The sequence below is a fragment of the Rhinoraja longicauda genome, chromosome 4 (assembly GCF_053455715.1).
Source record: "Rhinoraja longicauda isolate Sanriku21f chromosome 4, sRhiLon1.1, whole genome shotgun sequence".
Lineage (NCBI taxonomy): Eukaryota > Metazoa > Chordata > Chondrichthyes > Rajiformes > Arhynchobatidae > Rhinoraja > Rhinoraja longicauda.
In genome coordinates, this window is record NC_135956.1 from 47,888,946 (window position 1) to 47,915,820 (window position 26,875).

General features: G+C 42.7%; 1 protein-coding gene across 6 annotated transcripts in view; it reads left to right on the forward strand.

Annotated features, from left to right (window-relative positions):
• The first annotated feature begins 13,261 nt into the window (after positions 1-13,261).
• The window catches only part of LOC144592745 (zinc finger protein 236), a 118,020-nt gene continuing 104,406 nt past the window's right edge, over positions 13,262-26,875 (forward strand). For all 6 annotated transcript variants that reach the window (XR_013547175.1, XM_078397686.1, XM_078397688.1 and 3 more), the window contains exon 1: positions 13,262-13,348. Coding sequence is in view for 5 of the 6 variants with exons in the window: in XM_078397686.1 (XP_078253812.1) it covers positions 13,297-13,348 (52 nt within the window). In the remaining variant the exon portion in view is untranslated. The remainder of the gene's footprint in view (positions 13,349-26,875) is intronic.

Genomic DNA, 26,875 nt, shown 5'->3' on the forward strand with positions numbered 1-26,875 from the left:
GTGGACATAGAGAAATTGACAAGCAAACGGCTCTGTTGACACTGATAAAAGGATACTCTGTTGAACAATGTAACATACTGCCTTGAGTAACTTATTGCTATTGAAACGACCTTTGATTTTCAAAATGTTGCGGTAAAAAATAATGATTATTCTGAGTCTGAAACTCTCTTGTACCATGATACTTTAACAGCATTTAAAGGACACTTGGAGAGCTATATGGATAGAAAAGGTTTAGAGGGAAATGGGCCAAATGCAAGCAAATGGGACCAGCTTAAATGGACAACTTGGCCAGCATGGATGTTGGGCCGAAGGGCCTGTTGTTGTGCTGTATGACTTTATAATTCTAACCCCTTTTCTCCAATTGACACAATTGTCTTTATAACACAAATTTCTATACCTAAATTATCGCAGTTTAGGAGAGCTACCTGCATGTTTTAAGGAGGATACGAGTACTGATTAATCAGCTAGATTTCTACTATATATTTTTTACAAATACCAGCTCTCATTTGTGCGTAGCAGCAAAACTATTCTGATATTCGTCAGGTAGACCATTTCTTAAAGTTTATTCACTTTTGAATGTTTACAAATGAATTTGGATTCGATATCCTATAATGATGCAGAAACAATAAAAAACAAAGTTCTGGAGTAATTGTGTAGGAAGGAACTGCAGATGCTGGTTTAAACTAAGATAGACACAAAACATTGGAGTAACTCAGCGGGATAGGCAGCATCTCTGGAGAGAAGGAACGGGTGATGTTTCGGGTTGAGATCCTTCTTCAGATTGAGAGTAAGGGGAAGGAAATAAGAGATATAGATGGTGATCTAGAGAGATATAGATGGTGATCTAGAGAGATATAGAACAAACTAGACCGTGAACTCGTTGGGTCCAAACCCCTCCTGCATTGGTGCAGCACCCTCCCCTCTTCCACTCCCCTCTCTCCCTCCCCCTTCTTCCCTCCCCCCTCCCCCTCTCCCCCCTTCTAATTCCTTCATCCAAATCATTAATATATGGTAAATAGTTGTGGCTCCCCCATTACCGAGCCTTGCGGCACTCCACTCGCCACTGCCTGCCATTCTGAAAAGGGCCCGTTTACTCCTACTCTTTGCTTCCTGTCTGCCAACCAATTCTCTATCCATGTCAACACCCTACCCCCAATACCATGTGCTCTAATTTTGCTCACCAATCTCCCGTGTGGGACCTTATCAAAGGCTTTCTGAAAGTCTAGATACACTACATCCACTGGCTCCCCTTCTCCATTATAATTGTCACATCCTCAAAAAATTCCAGATTAGTCAAGCATGATTTCTCTTTCATAAATCCATGCTGACTTGGACCTATCCTTTCACTGCTATCCAAATGCACCGTTATTACCTCTTTAATAATTGACTCCAGCATCTTCCCCACCACCGAAGTCAGGCTAACTGGCCTGTAATTCCCCGTTTTCTCTCTCGTTCCTTTCTTGAAATTAGCTATCCTCCACAGGAACTGATCCTGAATCTATTGAACATTGGAAAATGATCACCAATGCGTCCACTATTTCTAGAGCCACCTCCCTGAGTATCCTGGGATGCAGACCATCAGGTCCTGGGGATTTATCAATCATCAGTCCCATCAGTCTACCCAATACTATTTCTCGCCTAATGCAAATTACTTTCAGTTCCTCTATCCCCCTAGATCCGTTGTCCTCTAATACATCTGGGAGATTGTTTGTGTCTTCCTTATTGAAGACAGATCCGAAGTACCTGTTCAACTCTTCTGCCATTTCCTTGTTACCCATGATAATTTTACCCGTGTCTGCCGTCAAGGGACCCACATTTGTCTTTGCTAATCTTTTTCTCTTAACATATCTAACGAAGCTTTTACTGGGACATCAGTCTGAAGGGTCTCGACCCGAAACGTCACCCATTCCTTCTCTCCCGAGATGCTGCCTGACCTGCTGAGTTACTCCAGCATTTTGTGAATAAGAAGCTTTTACTGTCCTTCTTTATAATCTTGGCCAGCTTCCCCTTGTACTTCATCTTTTCAGCCTGTATTTCCCGTTTTGTTACCTTCTGTTGTCGTTTGAAAGTTTCCCAATCCTCCGGCTTCCTGCTACTCTTTGGTGTGTTATACATCTTTTCTTTTAGTTTTATTCCATCCCTAACTTCCTTTGTCAGCCACGGTTACCTCCTACTCCCCCTAGAATCTTTCTTCTGCTGTGGAATGAAGTTAGGAAAAGGGGAGTACAACGAGATCTGGGTGTCCTAGTGCATCAGTCACTGAAAGGAAGCATGCAGGTACAGCAGGCAGTGAAGAAAGCCAATGGAATGTTGGCCTTCATAACAAGAGGAGTTGAGTATAGGAGCAAAGAGGTCCTTCTGCAGTTGTATAGGGCCCTAGTGAGACTGCACCTGGAGTTCTGTGTGCAGTTTTGGTTTCCAAATTTGAGGAAGGATATTCTTGCTATTGAGGGCGTGCAGAGTAGGTTTACTAGGTTAATTCCCGGAATGGCGGGACTGTCATATGTTGAAAGACTGGAGCGGCTTGGCTTGGATACACTGGAATTTAGAAGGATGAGAGGGGATCTTATCGAAACATATAAGATTATTAAGGGGTTGGACACGTTAGAGGCAGGAAACATGTTCCCAATGTTGGGGGAGTCCAGAACCAGGGGCCACAGTTTAAGAATAAGGGGTAGGCCATTTAGAACGGAGATGAGGAAAAACCTTTTCAGTTAGAGAGCTGTAAATCTGTGGAATTCACTGCCTCAGAAGGCAGTGGAGGCCAATTATCTGAATACATTCAAGAGAGAGCTAGATAGAGCTCTTAAGGAGTATGGGGAGAAGGCAGGAACAGGGTACATTGAGAATGATCAGCCATGATCACATTGAATGGTGGTGCTGGCTCGAAGGGCCGAATGGCCTACTCCTGCACCTATTGTCTATTGTCTAAATGATCCTGCATCTTCTGGATGATGCCCAGAAATTCCTGTCATTGCTGTTCCACTGTCATTCCTGCTACGATCCCTTTCCAGTCAACCTTGGCCAGCTCCTCTCTCATGCCTTCATAGTCCCCTTTGTTCAACTGCAACACTGACACTTCCAATTTAACCTTCTCCCTCTCAAATGGCAGATTAAAAGTAATCATATTATGATCACTACCTGCAAGCAGCTCCTTTACCTCGAGTTCTCTTATCAAATCTGGTTCATTGGCAACACTAAATCCAGAATTGCCCTTTCTCTGGTAGGCTCCAGCACTAGCTGCTCTAAGAATCCATCTCGGAGGCACTCTACAAACTCTCTTTCTTGGAGTCCAGAACCAATATGATTTTCCCAGTCCACCTGCATATTAAAATCCCCCATCACCACAGTGGCAATACCTTTGTTACATGCCAGCTTTAACTCCGGCTGCAACTTACACCCTACATCCAGGCTACTATTTGGGTGTCTGTAGACAACTGCAATTAGTGTCTTCTTACCTTTACAATTCCTCAATTCTATCCACAGTGACTCTACCTTGTCTGTCCCTATGTCAGCCGTCGCAAGGGACTGAATTTCGCCCCTCAGCAACAGAGCTACCCCACCTCCTCTGCCCACCTGCCTGTCCTTTCTATTGGATGTATAACCCTGCATATTAACTTCCCAGGCCCGATCCTCCTGCAGCCACGTCTCTGTAATCCCAATGTCATATCTACCAATCTCTCACTGAGCCTCAAGCTCATCTACTTTACTTCTTATACTTTGCGCATTCATATACAATACTTTTAATTCCTTACTCATCTCACCTTTCACATTGATTCCTATTACACTTGGCCATACTCTCCTATCCCTTTGTGAGCTTTCTTTCCCTTTAATTCTGGGGACATTAACTATCCCTTTACTCTCTTTCCCTTTAACTGCATCCTTGACTATCCCATTTGACACCCCCCCCCCCCCCCCCATTTAGTTTAAAACCATCCGTGTAACAGTGGCAAACCTGCTCTTCGCTCTTCTAATGATTGTTCTTTCTTATCAGCTTTTTGTGTTTCTTTCTGCCATTCATTACAATACCATGGAGATATGGTTATCATATTGGGTGTTTTCCTTCTATTTTCTGACTGAAGGCCAAATTGATTTAAGGACGTAATCTGGGGAAAGCCAATATGTGAGGATCGTAAAGCACATTATTTAAATTAAATGTTAAAATGTCAAAAAAATGTTTAAAAAGTTGAAAAATCCTTTAAATTTTGAAATAATTAAATTCTGAAATTAAAAACATATGCATATATTTTGTTAAAAAAACACGTATTTTACAAAGTAGCACATAAGGGGTAATACATCGAAAATTAACTCAGGCATAATACAAGGAATTTCAAATATTTTACAGTGGGACATTCACAATTACTCAAGAATCACATCCGTTGAAGAGATATTAAACACAAGGAAAGGTGCAAACAACAGTCTGTAAAGACTCATTTGTTTATTCACAATCTTTGATTTCTGCGTTGCTCTTCAAATTGCCACAAACTAAGTCAATGGCAGTAATCGGGTCATTTACCAGAAACATTAACTCTACCTCACTCTACACAAATACTACCTTGCTGAAATATTTCCAGGTTTCTTTGTTACCCCACTCCAGATATCTGCCGTTTGCAGTACATTGTTTTATCATGCTTTTCATTTGCTTAACCTGAACTGCTGAAATTCAGGAAGTGGTCTATTAATGTCTTGGTGGCAGAACAAGTGCGTGGGAAATTAACCATGCAAGAAGTCTGTCCTTTGAGGAATAGGTAATGTTTTAACAACTTGTAACTGCGTTGTAATCAACAACCATCTTAATTTTCTTTTGTTGTCCAACATTTGATGATCCATTAAAAACAAATAGAAATAGTTAATAAAATTATGTCCAGGTTCAATAAGTCTTCTAACAAATCATCCCTGATCCACTCCTTTGAAAGAAGGGAGACAAGACCTGTTCAATAATGAAGAATTTACATCACACCTTCTATGACCCTGCACATCAAAGAATACCCAAAAGGCAATTTAGTTTTGTGTACAATTATTAGATATTCACTGTTTCCCTTGCAATACCCAATTTATCACCTCTTTCTTAATTATCCAATGACTTTCTAATTTCAAGCTTGGTGTCCTGTATAAACGAACATTGCAATTGCAATAGATTACATCCAGTGATAAAGTATAAGAAAGAACCATAAAGTGACCATCTACAGGGTTATCTGGGCATGATCATAAACATACATTATCTTCTGCAGTAGTTTCCTACATCAAATCAATTCTAAAAGCACTTCGATGTCTGCAAACTGTCGTGGGTGGTTTGCAGATGTGAAACGTGCTATAAAATCACATGCTTCTTAGATACAAAAGGATCAACCATTGTATTGTGTAGGATAAAACTGGTTTAAACCAGATACACACAAAATGCTGGAGTAACTCAGCGGGACAGGCAGCATCTTGGGAGAGAAATGGGTGACGTTTCGGGTCAATAGACAATAGACAATAGACAATAGACAATAGGTGCAGGAGTAGGCCATTCAGCCCTTCGAGCCAGCACCGCCATTCAATGCGATCATGGCTGATCACTATCAATCAGTACCCCGTTCCTGCCTTCTCCCCATACCCCCTCACTCCGCTATCCTTAAGAGCTCTATCCAGCTCTCTCTTGAAAGCATCCAACGAACTGGCCTCCACTGCCTTCTGAGGCAGAGAATTCCACACCTTCACCACCCTCTGACTGAAAAAGTTCTTCCTCATCTCCGTTCTAAATGGCCTACCCCTTATTCTCAAACTGTGGCCCCTTGTTCTGGACTCCCCCAACATTGGGAACATGTTATCTGCCTCTAATGTGTCCAATCCCCTAATTATCTTATATGTTTCAATAAGATCCCCCCTCATCCTTCTAAATTCCAGTGTATACAAGCCCAATCGCTCCAGCCTTTCAACATACGACAGTCCCGCCATTCCGGGAATTAATCTAGTGAACCTACGCTGCACGCCCTCCATAGCAAGAATATCCTTCCTCAAATTTGGAGACCAAAACTACACACAGTACTCCAGGTGCGGTCTCACCAGGGCCCGGTACAACTGTAGAAGGACCTCTTTGCTCCTATACTCAACTCCTCTTGTTACGAAGGCCAACATTCCATTGGCTTTCTTCACTGCCTGCTGAACCTGCATGCTTCCTTTCATTGACTGATGCACTAGGACACCCAGATCTCGTTGAACTCCCCCTCCTCCTAACTTGACACCATTCAGATAATAATCTGCCTTTCTATTCTTACTTCCAAAGTGAATAACCTCACACTTATCTACATTAAACTGCATCTGCCATGTATCCGCCCACTCACACAACCTGTCCAGGTCACCCTGCAGCCTTATTGCATCTTCCTCACAATTCACACTACCCCCCAACTTAGTATCATCTGCAAATTTGCTAATGGTACTTTTAATCCCTTCGTCTAAGTCATTAATGTATATCGTAAATAGCTGGGGTCCCAGCACCGAACCTTGCGGTACCCCACTGGTCACTGCCTGCCATTCCGAAAGGGACCCATTTATCCCCACTCTTTGCTTTCTGTCTGTTAACCAATTTTCTATCCATGTCAGTACCCTACCCCCAATACCATGTGCCCTAATTTTGCCCACTAATCTCCTATGTGGGACCTTGTCGAAGGCTTTCTGAAAGTCGAGGTACACCACATCCACTGACTCTCCCTTGTCAATTTTCCTAGTTACATCCTCAAAAAATTCCAGTAGATTTGTCAAGCATGATTTCCCCTTCGTAAATCCATGCTGACTCGGAACGATCCCGTTACTGCTATCCAAATGCTCAGCAATTTCGTCTTTTATAATTGACTCCAGCATTTTCCCCACCACTGATGTCAGACTAACTGGTCTATAATTACCCGTTTTCTCTCTCCCTCCTTTCTTAAAAAGTGGGATAACATTTGCTATTCTCCAATCCACAGGAACTGATCCTGAATCTATAGAACATTGAAAAATGATCTCCAATGCTTCCACTATTTCTAGAGCCACCTCCTTAAGTACTCTGGGATGCAGACCATCAGGCCCTGGGGATTTATCAGCCTTCAGTCCCATCAGTCTACCCAAAACCATTTCCTGCCTAATGTGGATTTCCTTCAGTTCCTCCATCACCCTAGGTTCTCCAGCCCCTAGAACATTTGGGAGATTGTGTGTATCTTCCTCAGTGAAGACAGATCCAAAGTAACGGTTTAACTCGTCTGCCATTTCTTTGTTCCCCATAATAAATTCCCCTGCTTCTGTCTTCAAGGGACCCACATTTGCCTTGACTATTTTTTTCCTCTTCACGTACCTAAAAAAACTTTTGCTATCCTCCTTTATATTATTGGCTAGTTTACCCTCGTACCTCATCTTTTCTCCCCGTATTGCCTTTTTAGTTAACTTTTGTTGCTCTTTAAAAGAGTCCCAATCCTCTGTCTTCCCACTCTTCTTTGCTATGTTATACTTCCTCTCCTTAATTTTTATGCTGTCCCTGACTTCCCTTGTCAGCCACAGGTGTCTCTTACTCCCCTTAGAGTCTTTCCACCTCTTTGGAATAAATTGATCCTGCAACCTCTGCATTATTCCCAGGAATACCTGCCATTGCTGTTCTATCGTCTTCCCTGCTAGGGCCTCCTTCCAATCAATTTTGGCCAGCTCCCGCCTCATGCCTCTGTAATCCCCTTTGCTATACTGTAATACCGACACTTCCGATTTTCCCTTCTGCCTTTCCATTTGCAGAGTAAAACTTATCATGTTGTGATCACTGCCTCCTAATGGCTCTTTTACCTCTAGTCCCCTTATCAGATCAGGATCATTACACAACACTAAATCCAGAATTGCCTTCTCCCTGGTAGGCTCCAGTACAAGCTGTTCTAAGAATCCATCTCGAAGGCACTCTACAAACTCTCTTTCCTGGGGTCCATTTCCAACCTGATTTTCCCAGTCTACCTGCATGTTGAAATCTCCCATAACCACCGTAGCATTACATTTTTGACACGCCAATTTTATCTCCTGATTTAACTTGCACCCTAAGTCGAGGCTACTGTTTGGGGGCCTATAGATAACTCCCATTAGGGTCTTTTTACCCTTACAATTTCTCATTTCTATCCATACTGATTCAACATCTCCTGATTCTATGTCACCCCTTGCAAGGGAATGAATATCATTCCTTACCATCAGAGCAACCCCACCCCCTCTGCCCACCTGTCTGTCTTTTCTATACGTTGTGTACCCCTGAATATTCAGTTCCCAGCCCTGGTCCTCTTGTAGCCATGTCTCAGTGATCCCTACAACATCATACTTGCCCATGACTAACTGAGCCTCAAGCTCATCCACTTTATTTTTTATACTACGCGCATTTAAGTACAACACTTTAACTTCTGTATTTACCTCCCCTCTCACATCGTTCACAATTGGCCCTGCCCTTAATTTCTTTTCCGCTCTAGAACTTCTGTTCCCATTCTTCCGAGAGTCTTTTGCAATATCTCCTGTATTCCCTTTTACCTCATCTTCATATTCACAATTTGTTAACCCCTCCCCCCCACTACTTAGTTTAAAGCCACAGGTGTCACACTAGCAAACCTGCCTGCCAGAATGTTTGTCCCCCTGCTGTTAAGATGCAACCCGTCCCTTTTGTACAAGTCACCCCTAGCCCAGAAGAGATCCCAGTGGTCCAGAAATCTAAATCCCTGCTCTCTGCACCAGTCCCTCAGCCATAAATTCATACCCTCTATCTCTCTGTTCCTGGCCTCACCAGCACGAGGTACCGGTAGCAGTCCAGAGATAACTACCTTCGACGTCCTACTTCTCAGCGTTTTTCCCAACTCTCTAAACTCCCGCTGTAGCACCTCCTTCCTCTTCCGCCCGACGTCATTCGTGCCCACGTGCACAACGACTTCAGGTTGATCGCCTTCCCTCGCTAGGATTTTCTGAAGCCGGTCTGTGATGTGTTGAACCCTGGCACCAGGGAGGCAACAGACCATCCTCAAGTCCCTCCTGCTGCCACAGAATCTTCTATCCGTCCCTCGGACTATGGAGTCACCGACCACTACGGCTCTTCCAGACTTCGGTCTCCCCTGTCGTGTATCCTTGCCAACAGGTCTGCCACTCGGACTGGAAACGTCTTCTGCCCCGACAGTTCCCAAGAGGGTATACCTATTTGCAATAGGCACAGCCACTGGGGTCTCCTGTAGTCCACGTCCACTCCCCCCGGAAACAGTCTCCCACCTTCGCTCGACCTGGACCCTTGGCGTGACAGCCTCACAATAGGTCCTGTCGAGGAAACTCTCGCATTCCCGGATGGCCCTGAGGTCATCCAACTGCCTCTCCAACTCCACCACACGTCCCTTCAGGAGCTGCACCTGGACACAGTTCTTGCAGGTGTAGCTCCCAGAAGCTCCCGCGACGTCCGTCTTCCCACATCCTGCAGGAAACACACCGCACCAACTTTTCCGCCATCACCTTGTGCCTATAACCAGCTCTGGCTTAAAACAATGGTATCCTCCTCACCTCAGCCTCCTCGCCGAAGACTCGCAGCCAAAGACTCGCACTTTTCTCACTGGGCTGCACCTGAACAGGGCTGCACCCTTTTGTGAGCCTTGCTTATATCACCAATTTAAATTGCCTGATTGTCCAATTTACCTGACTTCTCACTTAAACTGCCTGAAGAAGGGTCTCGATCCGAAACGTCACTCATTCCTTCTTTCCAGAGATGGTGCCTGTCCCACTGAGTTACTGCCTTGTATTGATGTGTGCACTAGGTGATTATATCTGTTGAACATTCACCAGCCCTACCCACCAAATCCACCCATTCCATTTTCACCCCTCCCCTTCTATCCCCGAAAGTCTTGTCTACACCTCTGGCAATCTTCTCTCCTTCAAGTCTCCCCTCACCAACCCTTCCTCCCTCCACCTATTTCCCTCCCACATTTCTCTGTGCCCACCCTCCCTCCCAAATGAACCCTCCTCCTTCCTGACTACACCCACCCCTTCTCTCTCCTACCTCCTCCACCTCACCCCAATCTCCTCATAGCTATTCTGCTCTGCCCTACCGCATCTCCCCTCCCCTTATGTGCTTTGTACCAAGTCTGATTATACCCATCACTTCCACCACTTGTCACGCCCATTGCATCACACCTTTGCCTTTCCAGCCCCACCTTCCAACCCCACCACCTCTTCTGCAAACCTTGCCTTTCCCTTGAACTCCCTGCCTCTGCACCTCCTCCCTTCTACCCCCCACATCATCTATGACTGTCATTTCTCACCTCTTACTCCCCTCCCCTTTCCTTCTTACCTCCCCCTCTTCCTTCTTTTCCCTTGTCTCCCCCCTCCACCTTGCTCTCCTTCTACCCTTCCCTCTTATTTTCTCCTCTTTCTCCACTCCCCTTCTCCTGCTCCTTCTCACTCTTCCCTCCTCTCTCGCTTTTCTTCCCTTCTTTCCCCCCCTCCCCCACCCTGTTTCCACCCACTACCGCCCAATCCCCATCGACAGGCATTCCTCCTCCCCAGCTCGGACCAAATTCTTTAATTTCAAAGATACATTTTATTCATACAAAATATATACATGTACAAAAGCAAACAGTAGAAAACTCTTCATACATTTATTTGTCTATTCAGTGTTTATATGTAGCAGTGTTAGCACAGCTGTTTTGTATATAACTCCATTGCCACTCATGCGACCCCTTGGGGCAATATTCCCTTTTGTTGTTTGAGGAGTTTCCCTACAGGGCTCAGCCACTCAATGTGGTATAGACTATGGGTCTTCCCCCAGAGTCTTTGCAAGGCAGATAATGTGAGGCTAATTGTGGAGTGGTGTAATGAACTGCAGGTTAAAGTGCTTCCTCCATACCTGAATTTGCTGGTCAATTTGAGCAGAGGTAATGGTGTGTGTATGGTGAACTCACAGTTTCCTGTTAACTTACAGGAGCCGATCTTGTCAAAACAATTCAGACTCTAAAATATATCAACACTTTTTCCACAGAGCTCTTGGCTGCATTGGCTGTGCCGTCTCAATGCAACTCTCAGCATGTCCTCCTACAGTCTGGAATGTATCAGTTGACACATTCCCTTATGGACATCTTAATGTGCTGAAAAACCAACAGTTCCGTGCAGGCCACTGCCTGATGGGCTTCAAGAGTCAAGAAAGTTTAATTGTCATAAATACCGAAACCAGAACAATGAAATGCTGACTTGCAGCAGAATAACAGGTCTGTAAACATAGTATATTTAGATAACATATTAAACAACAAAAAATCTATAAATTGGAAAAACAGTATTAGTAAAGCCTAAATTATTGTGATGAAAAGTGTTGGTCTGGATGAACTTTTCCACGAAGAATAGGCAGCGCGGCAATGTCCAGCTGACTGCGACATACGTGGCAGTGGGGGACACGGCATTCAGCATACAGCCACATTTGGTACCCATGTACTTTGGTTCTAAGTACAGCCTGTTATCATATCATATCATATATATACAGCCGGAAACAGGCCTTTTTCGGCCCACCAAGTCCGTGCCGCCCAGCGATCCCCGTACATTAACACTATCCTACACCCACTAGGGACAATTTTTACATTTACCCAGCCAATTAACCTACATACCTGTACGTCTTTGGAGTGTGGGAGGAAACCGAAGATCTCGGAGAAAACCCACGCAGGTCACGGGGAGAACGTACAAACTCCTTACAGTGCAGCACCCGTAGTCAGGATCGAACCTGAGTCTCCAGCGCTGCATTCGCTGTAAAGCAGCAACTCTACCGTTGCGCTACCGTGCCGCTGTTGCAGCCTCACACAAAGATGGCCATCAATTTGAGGGCGATGTTCAGTATGCTTTTGGCTATGTTGTTGCTGGACTTGTGCATCATGACCTGCTCCATCATTGATTTCTAGATAAACTTGATAATTGCCAGGGTGGAGGACCTGCGGATGAGCCATCATTCACCACATACAGCAGCCCTGAGAGCAGCTCGCACATGATGAGCAGATTCTTACCAATTATTAGAAGGGAATGCTGCCCCCATAGTCCCAATGTTTGTTTTGTTTTACCAGTTCGATTCAACCAATTTTTTTTGCCTGCCCCAGCCCCTCCGAACCATATCCCAGGTACCTTCAGGTAGTGGGAGCCGACGGTGAAGAGGACCAAGGACTGGTTGGGCCAGTTTCTGAAGAACATGGCTTCGCCCTTTTTGCTGTTGACTCTGGCTCCCAATGTTAACTCAATGATCAATCTGCGGTACAATCATGGATCTGAACAGAAGAAGGCAACGATGTCCATAAAGAGGGACGCTCTCTCTCCCAGCTTTATTCACCCCCCTCCCCCATTCCACAATCAGACCGGAGAAGGGTCCTGATCCAAAATGAGACCTATCCATGTTCTCCAGGGATGCTGCTTGGCCCACTGAGTTACTCCAGCACTTTGTGTCCTTTGCACAAGGAGGCTTTGATCTGTGCCCCCACTGCCTGACAATATTACCACACCTCCCTGTTGTACTGGGAGACTCTGATCTGAGTGCCCCCATTCCCTGATGATGTTACCACCACTCATTTTAAAAGCAGGCTTTAATATCACTGGCTTCCCACTTTGTGACAATGTCACCCCCTTTGATCTGAGTGCTCCCACTATTGCCAATGTCCACCCCCATCCCAATGTAGAGGGAGGCTTGGATTTGAGTGCCCCCACCCCGGGGATTGGGGCCCAGCATTGGATCACGGAATCCCACCACCCCCAAAAAGAATGGCATAACCTTCTTGTGCAATCACATAAAGGATGCAGTAACCTCCTTCTGCACCCCCATAAAGGATGCAGTAACCTCCTACTGCACCCCTCTAAAGGATGCAGTAACCTCCTTCTGCACCCCATAAAGGATGCAGTAACCTCCTACTGCACCCCCATAAAGGATGCAGTAACCTCCTTCTGCACCCCCATAAAGGTTGCAGTCAACTCCTTCTGCACCCCCATAAAGGATGCAGTAACCTCCTTCTGCACCCCCATAAAGGATGCAGTAACCTCCTTCTGCACCCCCATAAAGGATGCAGTAACCTCCTACTGCACCTCCATAAAGGATGCAGTAACCTCCTTCTACACCCCCATTAAGGATGCAGTCAACTCCTTCTGCACCCCCATAAAGGATGCAGTAACCTCCTTACCCACTCCACCTCCACCCGTTGCCCAGAGCCTCCACCAGGCCGAGCCGCCAGCCCAGCCCAGCCTGCACTGCCCCGCCCCCTCCGCCGTGCGCGCTCCCGGCGCCGCCCCGCGCGCGCATTACTAAAGTAGATCCGAGAACCAAAAAAAAAAATAATAATGCCGCGAGGCCGACCCCCGAAACCAGCGGCGAGGGACCCGGAGGCGGCAGGTGAGCGGGTAGCGGGCGGGGACCCGGGGGAGGGCGAGGCCTAGGCCGCGCTGGGGGCGGCGGGCCGCGGCATGTAGTCCCGGATATCGGCGACGCGGCGGGGCGGCGGCGGGCGCAGGGATACCGCCGAGTCCCAGGCCCGCCCGCCGCCGCCGCCGCTCTCGCTCTCTCTCTCTCTCTCTCTCTCTCTCTCTCTCTCTCCTTCACTCCCTCCCTCCGTCTGCCCGTCCGACCGGCCCGCACCGGTAAGCAGCTCGGCGGATCCTCACTTTCCCCCAACCCACCTCCGGGCCTCGGCCAGTAGGCCGCAGCTCGCACTGCGGGAGAGGGTCCCCGGGTCCGGGAGGCTGCAGGCGCCGGCTCTCCGCCTGCGGTGCGCTCCTCCAACTGGATCCGCTCCCGGACACACGGGATCGACTTCTCAAACTGGATCCACTCCCCGACTGTGAGGGATTCGCTCCTTAAACTTGACCCACTCCCGGACGACAGGGGATTGATTTGTCAAACTGGATCTGCTCCTGGACTGTAAGGGATTGACTTCTCAAACTGGATCCACTCCAGGACTGTAGATTTTCTCCTCATACTGGATCCACTCTGGAGACTATTTGATTCTCTCCCAGACTGATTCACTCATATGATTCAGAGTGCCTTCGCTGGTGGATTCGTTCAAAGGCTGTAATGTCTTTGACTACACCAACATGACAAGTTCTAGTCTGTAAACAAATCATTTTATAATGTCTTTCACTCTACACATACTTAATTGTTTCGGGAGTCGGGTCCCCCCATTTCTTGCCCTTTGGATTTGATAGTTTGTAACCAAGATTTTGAAGGGATACTAGTGGTGGTAAATTTCTAGTGCCTTCTGTAATGCAGTGGAAAAGATTCAAGGATGTGCTCAAAACCTTGGATAAAATGCAACATCATCACTGATTCTGGGAGCCCCTGGCCTGTGACTGCTCAATAGAGAAGAAGCATTACAAACGGTATTGAGAATCTCTGGTCTGTGTGTCAGGAGCACACATACACCTCTTCCCCCCCCCCCCCCCCACCACAAGCTGTGGAAATAGCAAAGCCCTTTACTATATGCCCATCACCTGATCTTTGTGCGATAGGTATATAGGGGGTTGCTATTTTCAATGCTCATGTGGCAGAATCTGTGGTTCCTGCATTGACCTCTGAACCCTCAGAACCAGAGTTCAAACAATGTTTTGGTTTCGTTTATTATCACGTGTACTGAGGTACACTGAACAGCTATAGTTGCGTGCTATCCAGTCAGCAGAACAACAATACATGATTACAGCCGAGCCATTACAGTGTATTACATGATCCGGGAATAATGTTTAATGCGAGGTAAAGCCAGCAAAGTCTGAACAAGGATAGTCGGAGAGTCACCAATGAGGTAGATAGTAGTTTAGGACTGCTCTGGATGTGGTAGGATGATTCAGTTGCCTGTCATCAGCTGGGAAGAAATTGTCCCTGAATCTGGAGGTGTGCATTTCCACATTTCTTTCCCTTTTGCCTGATGGGAGAGGAGAGAAGAGGGAGTTGCCAGGGTACGACTCGTCCTTGATTAAGCTGCTGGCCATGCCGAGGCAGCATGAGGTATAAATGGAGTCAATGAAAGGGAGGTTGGTTTGTGTGATGGTCTGGGTCTGGGCTGCGTTTCTTGTTGCAATTTCTTGCGGTCCTAGATGGAGCTGTTCCCAAACCAGGCTGTGATGCATTCTGATAAAATACTTCCTGATAAAATACTTCCTGACAGAATGCCTAAAGGGTGGTGACATACTGGATACACTCGTAGCATATACATCATTTACCGTGATTTCAAAAGAACTTTAGTCTTGTAGTCTGGTCACTGTTGTTATCTTTGCAAGCACTTGTGCGATTGAGGATGAGTTGGTTTCAGTCTGAGTGCTGGTTCTGAGATGGCTGATGAAGTCCATGGGTTAAGCAGAGTCTGACACAAGGGATGAGGAGATGTGTAGGAAGGAACTGCAGATGCTGATTTAAACCGAAGCTGGAGTAACTCAGCGGGTCAGACAATATCTTCTGAAGAAGGGTCTCGACCCGAAACATCACCTTTTTCTTTTCTCCAGAGATGCTGTCTGACCCACTGTGTTACTCCAGCTTTTTGTGTCAGTTTTGGAATTAGAAGATGCTTAATCTTCTGTGGGGTGACCAGTATGGGAAGTGGTACAAACCGGTTCTGCTCACAGATTGGTACTTTGAACTGTGCACAAACGTGGAATCACTCAAATGTTGATGTCCTTTAGTGGCAACTAGTTGGATTCCAACACAGGCAACTGATATTAAGCTGGAGAGGATGAAAAAAAGATGTATGAATGTTTTGCTGAGTTTGAGTTAGAAGAGGCTGGCGAGGCTAGGCATTTTTTCCTTGGAGTTTAGGGGGTGATCATTTTTGAGGTTTATAAAATCATGACCTGCACAGACAGATAAGATGAAAGTCACAGTCTTTTCCTGAGGATAGGGAAGTCTAAAGCTAGAAGGCATAGGTTTAAGATGTGAAGAGAAGGATTTAAAATAAACCTGAAGGACAACTTTTTCACACAGGTGTGTGTATGTGGAGCTAGACTGACAGAGGGAGTTGTAGAGGTCGGTATAATTATGACATTTAAAGGACACTGGGACAGGTACATGGATTGGAGAAGTTTGGAGGGATATTGGCAAGGGAGAACGCTCGGTTGGGCATGGATGAGTTTCCATGCTGTATAACTCTATGACTACTGCCTTTCTTTAAACAAATTTGATTCACTCAGACTGCTGCTTTTTGCTGTTTACAAGTTGTGCTTGTCATTGTATAAAAACTGGGTTCTCACAGATTGCAGTGCCTTTCACAGTATACAAACTAGATTAACTGGCAGAATGTGGTGACTTTTGCTGCTTACCAACTGGTTTCACGCCAAAAGTGTCAGTAATGACTTTTACTCTGTTTTATCTGAATACGGAGAGTCTCTGGTGCCTGTGTCACTTATTGCCAACTGAATGATTCTATTCAGGGAGAGGCTTGCATTTCTAAAATATTTTTTACAGCTTTCAATTTATCTTGAATTATTTTAGGTTCACCTGACTGAGCAGGTCCATGATTTAACTTCTTGTCCAAAATTCAGCTGCTTTATATATTTAGAAAAACTGAAATGTGGAAAAAGGATGCCACATTGTCTGCTGCAATCATTGAGCACTGTGATTCAGTGCATCGTTCATAAACAATCATCCTATATACTGAAGCTTTCCCTCTTTTTTTGTGAACTAGCCAAAAAAGTTGTGTTTGGGAATGTGTGTGATGCAGATTTTATTGCTCTCATCTGTTGTTTATCTGTTTGACTATTGCGGTTCTGTGTATGTTAATGATACGGAAAAGTAAGCAGTTAAGAAGGAACATATGGAGCAATAGTGAAGGGAAAGTGAAGGTTTTCCTCTTATATTGGCAAACCCGGTGTTGTTAGTGGAGTGACGGGTGAGGGTACATTTTTAGTAAGTGGGCCTTACTATGATTTTCCATAACGCGAAGCAGTGTCATCTCCACATGTCAAGAAACGCATGATGAAAAAAATGTTGATTTATTTACTTTGTTGACAAATTTCCTTGAACGACTTTTATTCTGTATCTAATATTTTGGGTAGTAATTTGTGAATTCTGTAATGACGAATTTCGTTAACTCAAACACTACCTGGATAGGTTTCCTTAATTATGTATTTGCTTTAGAAACATCCGTTTTCTGGTTCATATATAATTAAATAACCTTTAAGGACATGGGATAAAGGATTGGATCTGGCAATTCTCCTGCACTTGACTTTCTCAAGTTAGAGCCATGTGAATTAAAGTCAACAAAGATTATGTTTAACCTATCATGTTTGCTGAACGGAATTGCTGATTTCTTTTAGTTTGGAATCTTTGCTCAAGTGCAAAATGAGGATTTTTATTTGGTTAGATCACCGTTATCTTTCCATAGAACAATTCCCATTCAGGCACAGGATTATTAACTAAAATGTGAGGTCTTTCACCTTCCTTTGATGTTTTTTATATTGCAGACTTTTGGCATTTTGAGTATTTATTAGTGTGCTTAGTTTGAAATGGATAAGGGTCTTGACAAGAAATTTTCTCTCGAGAAAAACTGGAAAATCGGAGCAAAATTTCAGAATAAAAGGGTTGCCCCTTTATCCCCTTCTCTGAGAATTGTGAACCTTTAGAAATATTTACCCCAGAGAGCTGTAGAGGCTGAATGTAATTAAGGGTTTTTGGTCTTGGGAGTAGCAAAAAATTATGAGGTAGGAAAGTATTGACCGAAACGTCACCTATTCCTTTTCTCCAGAGATGCTGCCTGACATGCTGAGTTACTCCCAGCTTTTTGTGTTTACCTATCCACTATTTCTCATGTCATATTTACAATCAAACAACATTTTAATGAACTAGTTCCAATTGGTGGTAAAATTACTGAAATTCTCTGAGACCTGTCTCAGAAGCCTGAAGATTGAATGACCCAATCACATCCTTTATGTATTTCTTTCATGACAGCTTGCAAATTTTGGGAGACTTTTTTTATACAATAAAACTATTGTAACTGTCATTTTTGGGTCGCCTATTTCTCCTGGATTTCAATGACAGTTGTGAAATGTGTCAGTGTCTTTCTCCAAAAAAAGTCCTTCAAAGGAGTGCACATAACTGTTTTCCCTATTTATACAAAGAGAAAGCTTTGTAAGTACTTGGGGTAATTTTACAGTACTTTGCACAAGAACATAAGAAACAGTAAAAAGCCAGTTGGCCTATCAAGCCTGTTCCATCGTTAATAGGATCATGGTTGATCCAATGTGTATGAAGGAACTGTGAATGTTGGTTTAAACCAAAGATAGACACAAAATGCTGGAGTAACTCAGCAGGTCAGACAGCATCTCTGGAGAGAAGGAATGGGTGATTTTTTGGGTCGAATTTTAAAATATTTTAATTTACTACCTTTCTATGCTTGTCATTGCACTAGGGATGATACCTGGTTTTAATTGTAATATTTATTTGTAGAATAGTCGTGGCTTAGTGATTGAATTAGCGATTCATAATTCAAAGCCTGCACTGACAATCCAGAGATATGGGTTCAAGTTCCACTGTAGCAGCTGTTGAATTTAAATTCAGTTAGTTTGGATTTTTAAAAAATAGTCTCAGTAATGGTGAGCATAAAACTATTGGATCGAAGTTAAAAAAGTGCATTGAAGTTCTCACTTGAATTAATCACCTGAAGTGCATCATACATTTTTTTGTTTCTCTTTTTAAACTCATATTTGCTGTCTCTTCTGCCATTGAAACAGTTGGGCCTTTAGATCTTTTTATCTTATCTCCCTTTTGACCTATACCAGAAACCTTTCATTTTAATGGTCACTGTTTGTTCCACTGCTGTTTTATTTCCCACTGTTTGGTTCCACTTCCAAACCTGCTGAGTTACTCTAGCACTTTGTGTCCTTTCCAGATCTTTCATAGCCCTCTGAATTTACAATTTATGGCAAAGCAATTTTGACATTGCTCTTTGACCTTTTCAGACATTAATCTAAATCTTTTTTGTATGATAATTGTTTCCCCACTGACATTTGGCACTGCAATTCTGTTGATCTGAAAACAGCGAGGCCTTTTTCAACATTTGGACAAAAAATTATGAAAGAAGTTCAGAACTTCCTTGTTTTCCCTGCTCTTTTGTCCCTTCTATACAGTATACAAAAGGAGATAAAGTATAGGATGGGTGCTGATCCAGTGACAGATAATGCAGCTTAAGCATAAAGTTTTGTTTCATTTATAGTTGAATTAACTTTGAAATTATTAGAATATCTCCTTTTACAAGTCTGATGTATGACATACAAGAGGATTTAAAGTGTGGTTCAATAATATCAAAGCCTGTGAGTGCCACCTATATAGGGAAGCCCGTTTCGGTCTAGTTTATTGTCATGTGTACCGAGGTACAGTGAAAAGCTTTTATTGTGTGTTATCCAGTCAGCAGAAAGACAATACATGATTACAATTGAGCCATTTACAGTGTATAAATATATGATAAGAATATATTGGGACAGACTTAATTGATCACCAATGGGACCAGTTTCCTGGTGAATTGATGCCTTTTATTTGTTTTCTTTATGTTTGAAGCTAAAATAACAATAAGGGAGGTTGGAAAAGGGGAATGTAGAGTGAACATTTATGAAAAAAAGAAGCAGTTTGGTAATACGTAGTTTCAGGAAAGGAAAGTGAATTTTATGGTAACAGTACATCAGGAAGTTCAAGTTGGAAAAATGGTACAAAACATTTAAAATCTAAGTTAATAAAATAATGGATCTGATTTACTGGCTGTAACTGGAATCTGGTCACACTGTGAGCAATGCTGGAGATTTCTTCCAGAGTGCTCAATGTTTGGAATGGAAATAGGGAAAGAAGACTGGAGTTTTGGGTGGGTGTTTAGGCTTGTGGCCAGAACATATGATGAAAGAATTCATAGTAGCGGAAGTGAGGAATGATCACAGCTTGGAAGAACAGATGTCAAAGAACCAGTAAGAAATGACTATTTTGAATGTTGGGTAATAAAAAAATGGTTAATGAACTCAATGTTATCTCCTAGGCAAGCATGAGGATTATATGATTGAATTTACATTAGTGTTGGAGAGTTTTGAGTTTAAATCCAATATTTCCAAATTAGATGAATTGGTAAAACAGCAGAAGAGAGTACATCGATTTAAAAAATGCTCAGATTAATTTGTCATATACTCCAGGGTGTAATGAAGTTGCCTTTTCTCATGAAGCTCGTACTGTAAACAGTATACATAGAAAAATGCTAAATACGAGTGCAAAACAGAGTGTGCTGCAAGATTCTAGTGCGGAGTGAGGGGGTATGGGGAGAAGGCAGGAACGGGGTACTGATTGAGAGTGATCAGCCATGATCGCATTGAATGGCGGTGCTGGCTCGAAGGGCTGAATGGCCTACTCCTGCACCTATTGTCTCTGGTCTATTGTCTATTGTATGCAAAATAATATTAAAGTAAGATAACAGAATAACTGAATGATCTAGAGTTAAGAGTAGGAGTACATGGTGGCACCCCTGGGGATGGGATGAGAAGTAGAGGTTGGATTAGGAGTCGGATATCAATGGGGAAGAAGCTGCTGTAAAGTCTCGATGTCTGGGCTTTCAAGCTCCTGTATTTTTCTCTTAGAAAGTACAAAAGGGAATGGCCAGGCTGTCGAGCATGGTTGACGATTCTCCCAGCCTTCCTGATGCAATGCTTTGTGAAAATGGACTGGAGAGAAGGAAATGTTAATCTGGGCTGGGCTGTGTTCACCACTCTCTCTGCATGTTCAGATGGTCAAGAGCAGAGCAGTTGCCATACTAGGCTAATATGCATCCTGACAGAATACTTTCTATAGCACATCTGTAGAGGTTTGCTAAAATCCTCAAACATGCCACATCTTCTCGGATACCTAAAAAAGTAAATACACTGATGCACTTTCTTGATCACCTCACTAGTTTAAAGGGACCAGGTTAGGGAACTCTAAGCTATTGATAATCTCTACAGCCATTCCACGATGATGACAGGATAATGTTCATTCTTAGCTTCCTTTGGTTAACAGCCAACTTTCATCTTGCTGATGTTAAGGGCTCGGTTATTGTCCTGTCTCCATGACACTGGGTTCTCAATCTCTTTTCTGGATTTCATCTTATGTTGTAGTTTCAGCCGACAGCATGTGGAATCATTGGCAAACTTAAAGATTGGGTTGCATTATACTTGGTTACTCAGTCAGTAAACATCAAAAAACGTCATTTAAAGCATCATATAAACCAGAATGTCTGAAAACATAGATCCTGTGCCCCGTACAACTTGGTGCATGATCCACAAACCTCTTTTCCTAGTATAAATGTTGGGGAATCTTGTCAAGATCTAGTTCCATCATTGGATTTTTGAAATTGAGCACATTGAAAGGTATGTGCATATTGACCATGCAGGAGTGCTGGCATTTTCTACTGAAATTGGGGCTAGCTTTTATCTGTTTACCTGACCTCCATCTGAATCCACTGCTCAAGTCAACACGTGGAAGTCATATAAACAGACATGTTTCGGTTGTTGCTTGCTGTAAATGTTGTGGTCCATTATTCGGCACAAAATCAAATATTGGGTTCAGGTTGAAACTGGTTTCTAATTTAATAGACAGGATAATTTTCTCACTATTTTAACAGTGCTATTTATACGAATTTTAAAGCTGGAAATTCCGCCAAGATTTATTTACTTAACCAAATGGTTATAGGAATGTGTAGGAAAGAACTGCAGATGCTGGTTTAAATAGAAGGTAAACACAAAATGCTGGAGTAACTCAGCGGGGCAGGCAGCTTCTCTGGAGAGAAGGAATGGGTGACATTTCAGGTCGAGACCCTTCTTCAGACTGATCATAGGAATGTACGTTTGAACTTAATCCCTTCTATTGAATAAATTGTGCAAAATAGACAATTAAACAACTTTCATGGCTAAGTGTGGAACAAAAATGGGAAAAATAGTTGCAGCAAAATGACCCCAACCTGAAGCGCAAACCTGCCTCTTCTCTGATATGTTGATGAATGTGCTGAGTATATTCAGCAGTTTCTGTTCTCATTTTCCTTAAATCCCAATGTCACCAGATACAGCAGGGATATGCATTATTGTTTATCCCTTTTACAGATATTTAATATAAATATTAAAATGCCTTTATCTGATATAACTTCCACATCATGAAATAGAGATAACTTGTTTCATTGTAGTGAAAATGATTTGATTTTTGGTAAATTGTTTCAATGTATTTCTTCCTTTTATTCAGATCAATTGCTGATTGTTTATCCAAGTATGTATGTTTTTTTACACTAAAAAATTAGGTATTAAAAACTAATATAAAACAAATAGCTGTATATTAGGCATATGTATTTTTAATATAAATATCTAGTTTGCCATTTTCTTACACTTATAACAATAAAGGATGCCATTCGATCTATCAGGGTCCATACATGTTCCCAGGGGGGCAATCCCATTTCCCCTCCAAATACTTTCTGAACTAGGGTTAGTTTTAAGGGTATAAACTTTCAATGTGGTTTGTGACATGCAATACCTGTGGAATGAGTGTTTCCATTGTCATTCTTGCACAGGATATATTTTTAAAAAAATTTGCATCAGGATGTTTGGACAGTGTTTCTTGCCTGGCAAGCATCTACTTGAATGGTAGATTGCAATTCATTGTGTATTATTATATATGTCATTACCCTTGTATTTCAATCCTTTAGGCTGCTTCTCTGCAGTCCTTGGCTGTTTTGCTCTCCATGTGGTTTTTAAATCTCTGCACAAGAATTTAAATTGAGTGAAATGAAGGGAAATACTTTTGTTGAAGTTTGGGAGTTGATGACTTGGGAGTAGTAAAATAATGATAAAGGAATGTTTTAATCAGCATCTGATAATGAAACATAAAGGCACACAGTAGGTGGCATAGGGTATGAGGGCTGCTGATCTTGTTTGTCATATGCTTATCATATTCAACTCTGCTTTTTGGATGAGGTATTTGAATATTGCATGTGCTGGTTTACTGATGTGATTGCTTCAAAATGTCATTTACTTGGCAAGCACATATGAAAGGTGATGAGCGTTGTTGAACTATTTTTCAGTATGTGTTTCATTCAATTGTAAAATGTATAATGATTTTTATGATGTACAAATCCTTAATTTCCACATGTATCGCTATTCTGTTGAAAATATATATGACTGTTTTCACAGATACGTAGGGGGAAGTAACAGTCAATAACATGCCAAAGGAACGTATTAGAATGAGTATTCAGAAACGTAATCAAAATGGTGACCTGTGAACATGTAAAAGTGGAGGAAGCAGCAGTCCAGTAAAATTCTAACAATCCAATCTTCAGAAATCCTGACAATTTGGCCTGGAGGGTTCAGTTTGGTTTCTCAAACCATCTGGCAATCTTTCTGAGAATATCACTGGGGTATTTTAAGCAGCTGGAATTTCTTAGCTACCAGGTTTCAGCTTAAAAAATAATTGGGCAAAACTCCAGAAAACACTAATGCTTGATAGAGGAGGTCCAAGCAATAGGGAAGAGGCTATGAAAACCTTAGAACTCTTGCTAGATGTTATCATGATCCCTACGACAGAAAGATATTGAAGATGTTTTGAGAGTTGAATATATATACTTTACTAATATTCATTGAGAATTCTGAGCAAATGTGAGTTATTTAAATATAGCTCCTGCAGTAGATTATTCTTCTGCTACCTTTGCCCTCTTCCTCAAATCTAATCTTCTTTCCAAATGACACTGACACTTTCCAAGGTCAGTGCCATGTGATAGAGGTAGGCTTGGGTGTTAATTTTCAGTTATGGGTATTACAGCAAATTCTGATTTTTGATAAAATGTGCACTTTTTAGCAAGGATCACGAGGTAATGGTCAACATCAAAGATCTGTGGCTGGTTTCTCCTGCTTCTAGCTATAACAATGGTTTCAAAAAGCATATTTTCTGTGGGTCTTTGTTTGCAAAAGAGTAAAAGCTTAATCTGGGAATTGGAACAAAAAGATGACAATCCAAACCAAAAACAAATATAATAATGTAATAAAAAAAGAACTGCAGATGCTGGTTTATGCCAAAGATAGAAACAAAATACTGAAGAAAACCTAGCAGGTCAGGAAGCATTTCTGCAGAAAATGGATAGGTGACTTTTCGGCTCAACCCTTCGTCAGACTGATTGTTGCGGGTGGGGGAATGGAAACTGAAAGCAAGAAAAATCAAGAACAAATCGAGGCCGACAGCAGATGACCTTGGGCAAGGAGGTTCCCTGATAGGCTAAAAGTTGGCTCGAGATGGTGTGAGCCCAAGAGGGGTACATTGTTGCGAACTGGTTAATACACTTTTAATGGAAGAAAGGGGGAAGAGAGGGGCAGAGGGGAATGTTTGTCGAAGTCACCTAAAATTCGAGAATTCAATGTTCATACGACCTCTTATTTTGCTTGGGTAGCGGTAGGAACGTTGAATTCACTAATTTTAGATAACTTCTACAAACGCTCCCCTTTCTCTTCTCTTCTCTCCCCCCTTCACCCCTTCATCCACTAAAGGTCTGTTAACTACTGGGCAGAAAAAGGCTGGCATGGCGAGGGGTCAATTAAGGTGGAAACTCATTGTTGGAAATCTTTATGTGAGGGAATTATAATCCACATACATAAAGTTTAGCTTTTACAGAGTGGTAATTACAACTTGGTAGGTGTTTGAAACTCACTTGTATCTCTTGCAATAAGAAGCACCATTTTCAGAGAATTTGTTAGGCTTTTGTGCTCTCCAGGCATCAAAAAGACTTTTGATGATTACAATGAAGCCGCCCACCGTGTACAGATACTGGATAAAAGGAATCATGTTTAGCGCATGTTAATGTCCGATTAAAGATAGTCCGAGGGTCTCCAATGATGTAGATAGAAACATAGAAAATAGGTGCAGGAGTAGGCCATTCGGCCCTTCGAGCCAGCAATATGATCATGGCTCATCATCCAAAACAGTACCCCATTCCTGCTTTCTCCCCATGTCCCTTGATTCCGTTAGCCCCAAGAGCTATATCTAACTCTCTAGATGGTAGGTCGGGTCCCCACTCTAGTTAGTGATAAGATTGTTCAGTTGCCTGATAGCAGCTGAGAAGAAACTTCTAATTTTGGCACTGATTTCTTTTGATTCCAATGAGGAAGACGTTAATCAGCAGCCTACAGAAGTAGATGCTGATTCACCGTCACCCATTTGGTAATTTCCACATTAAAGTACACACGTCCAAGAATCTGGAGTATAAGAAAATAACTGCAGATGCTGGTACAAATCGATTTATTCGCAAAATGCTGGAGTAACTCAGCAGGTCAGGCAGCATCTCGGGAGAGAAGGAATGGGTGATGTTTCAGTCTGAAGAAGGGTCTCGACCCGAAACATCACCCATTCCTTCTCTCCCGAGATGCTGCCTGACCTGCTGAGTTACTCCAGCATTTTGTGAATAAATCCAAGAATCTGGAGATTGCTGTGTTATGGTATAATAGTGGCAACTGCTGACTAATTTGTTGTCACTGTCACCACAAAATCGAGGTCAATTACTGCCCCCCTTTGATTTTTTATTTTCTGGCTCATTTGGCTGAGCCAGAATTAAAAAAAAATTATAGATCCAATTGAAGACAGCATCTAACCAATGTGCTGCACTCTTCTCTCTGGAGCTTACTTACAACTGGTTAACAAAATATACTGCCAATAGTCAATAGTCAATTTATTTGTCACATACACATAAATGTGCCAACTTTAAGATTCCAATCGTGGCAAATGTTAATTTAAAAGCCAAAAGGATTCTGTTGAATTCTTAATAACTAAACCAGTCCTGAATAAGTTGCAGTCTTGTTTTATTTTTCACAGGACCACACAAGCTGCTTTTGATGTTTCTACAATAATCAATCAAACGTCAGATTTTAAAATGTGAAGCTCAGAGCTTGGCTTGTTTTAGCATTCTGCACAAAAGAAATGAATAACAGAATAGTGAATTTTTTCATAGATTAACAGAGCAGAGAATTCAGCCTCTTGTGTTTATGCAGGCTCTTTAGCAAAGCGACCAATTAATTGACTATTCACAACGTAGTACTGCTTCAGGCTTTCTATTCCTGTGGTTTTGTGTAGAGTAAGCCTCTTGTTTCTTGGAATCAGAATATGTCAATATATCTTGAATAGCTCCAGATTAATCAGGTTATCTGTTCCAATGCTTGAGGGAGCTTGGCTCCATGTAAAATTGTTTCCTCAATGTACATATATTTAATTCCTTGTAACCATTGATATTCCATGGAAGGAAACAACACTCTATGCCAGATCTCATTGTTTGACAAGGTTCTTTGCAATTGTTGTGAAGACTTGATCTGCCACAGAATGGTCGTGGTGGTACCATGATGAATCATTGTCGAATCTGCAGGATAACTGTCAAGATATTCAAGAATTCTGTTTTCACACACACTTGGATGACAATTACAAACTTGCTGAGCATAGTGCAGGTACTCACCAGGATTTCTTTACAAAATGCAGCCTAGTGACAAGCTGTAAGAAATGCTTGGCACAGTGTAAGCTTCTAAAGATAAGCTAAAAAAGGGAAATCAGAAGAGCAAAAAGGGGCTGGAGATAGCTCTGGCAGATAACATTAAGGATAATCCCAAGAGATTTTATAAGCCCATAAAGGGTAACCATAAAGTGACTGGGACACCTCAGGAATTGAAGCGGTTAACTCCGTGTGGAGCCACAGGAGATGGGCAAGGTCCTCAACGAGTATTTTTCCTCTGTTTTTACTGTGTAGAAAGACAGGAAGGCGGGGGAATTGGGGTAATACCTGGAAGTGTCTTGAGAGCAGTCAGTATTACGGTTGGAGATGTGCTGAAGGTTCTGACACTTGTGAAGATAGACAAATCTCCCGGGCATGATCAGATATATCCAAGGACACTGAGAAGCTAGAGAGGAAATTGCAGGAGCACTCGCTGA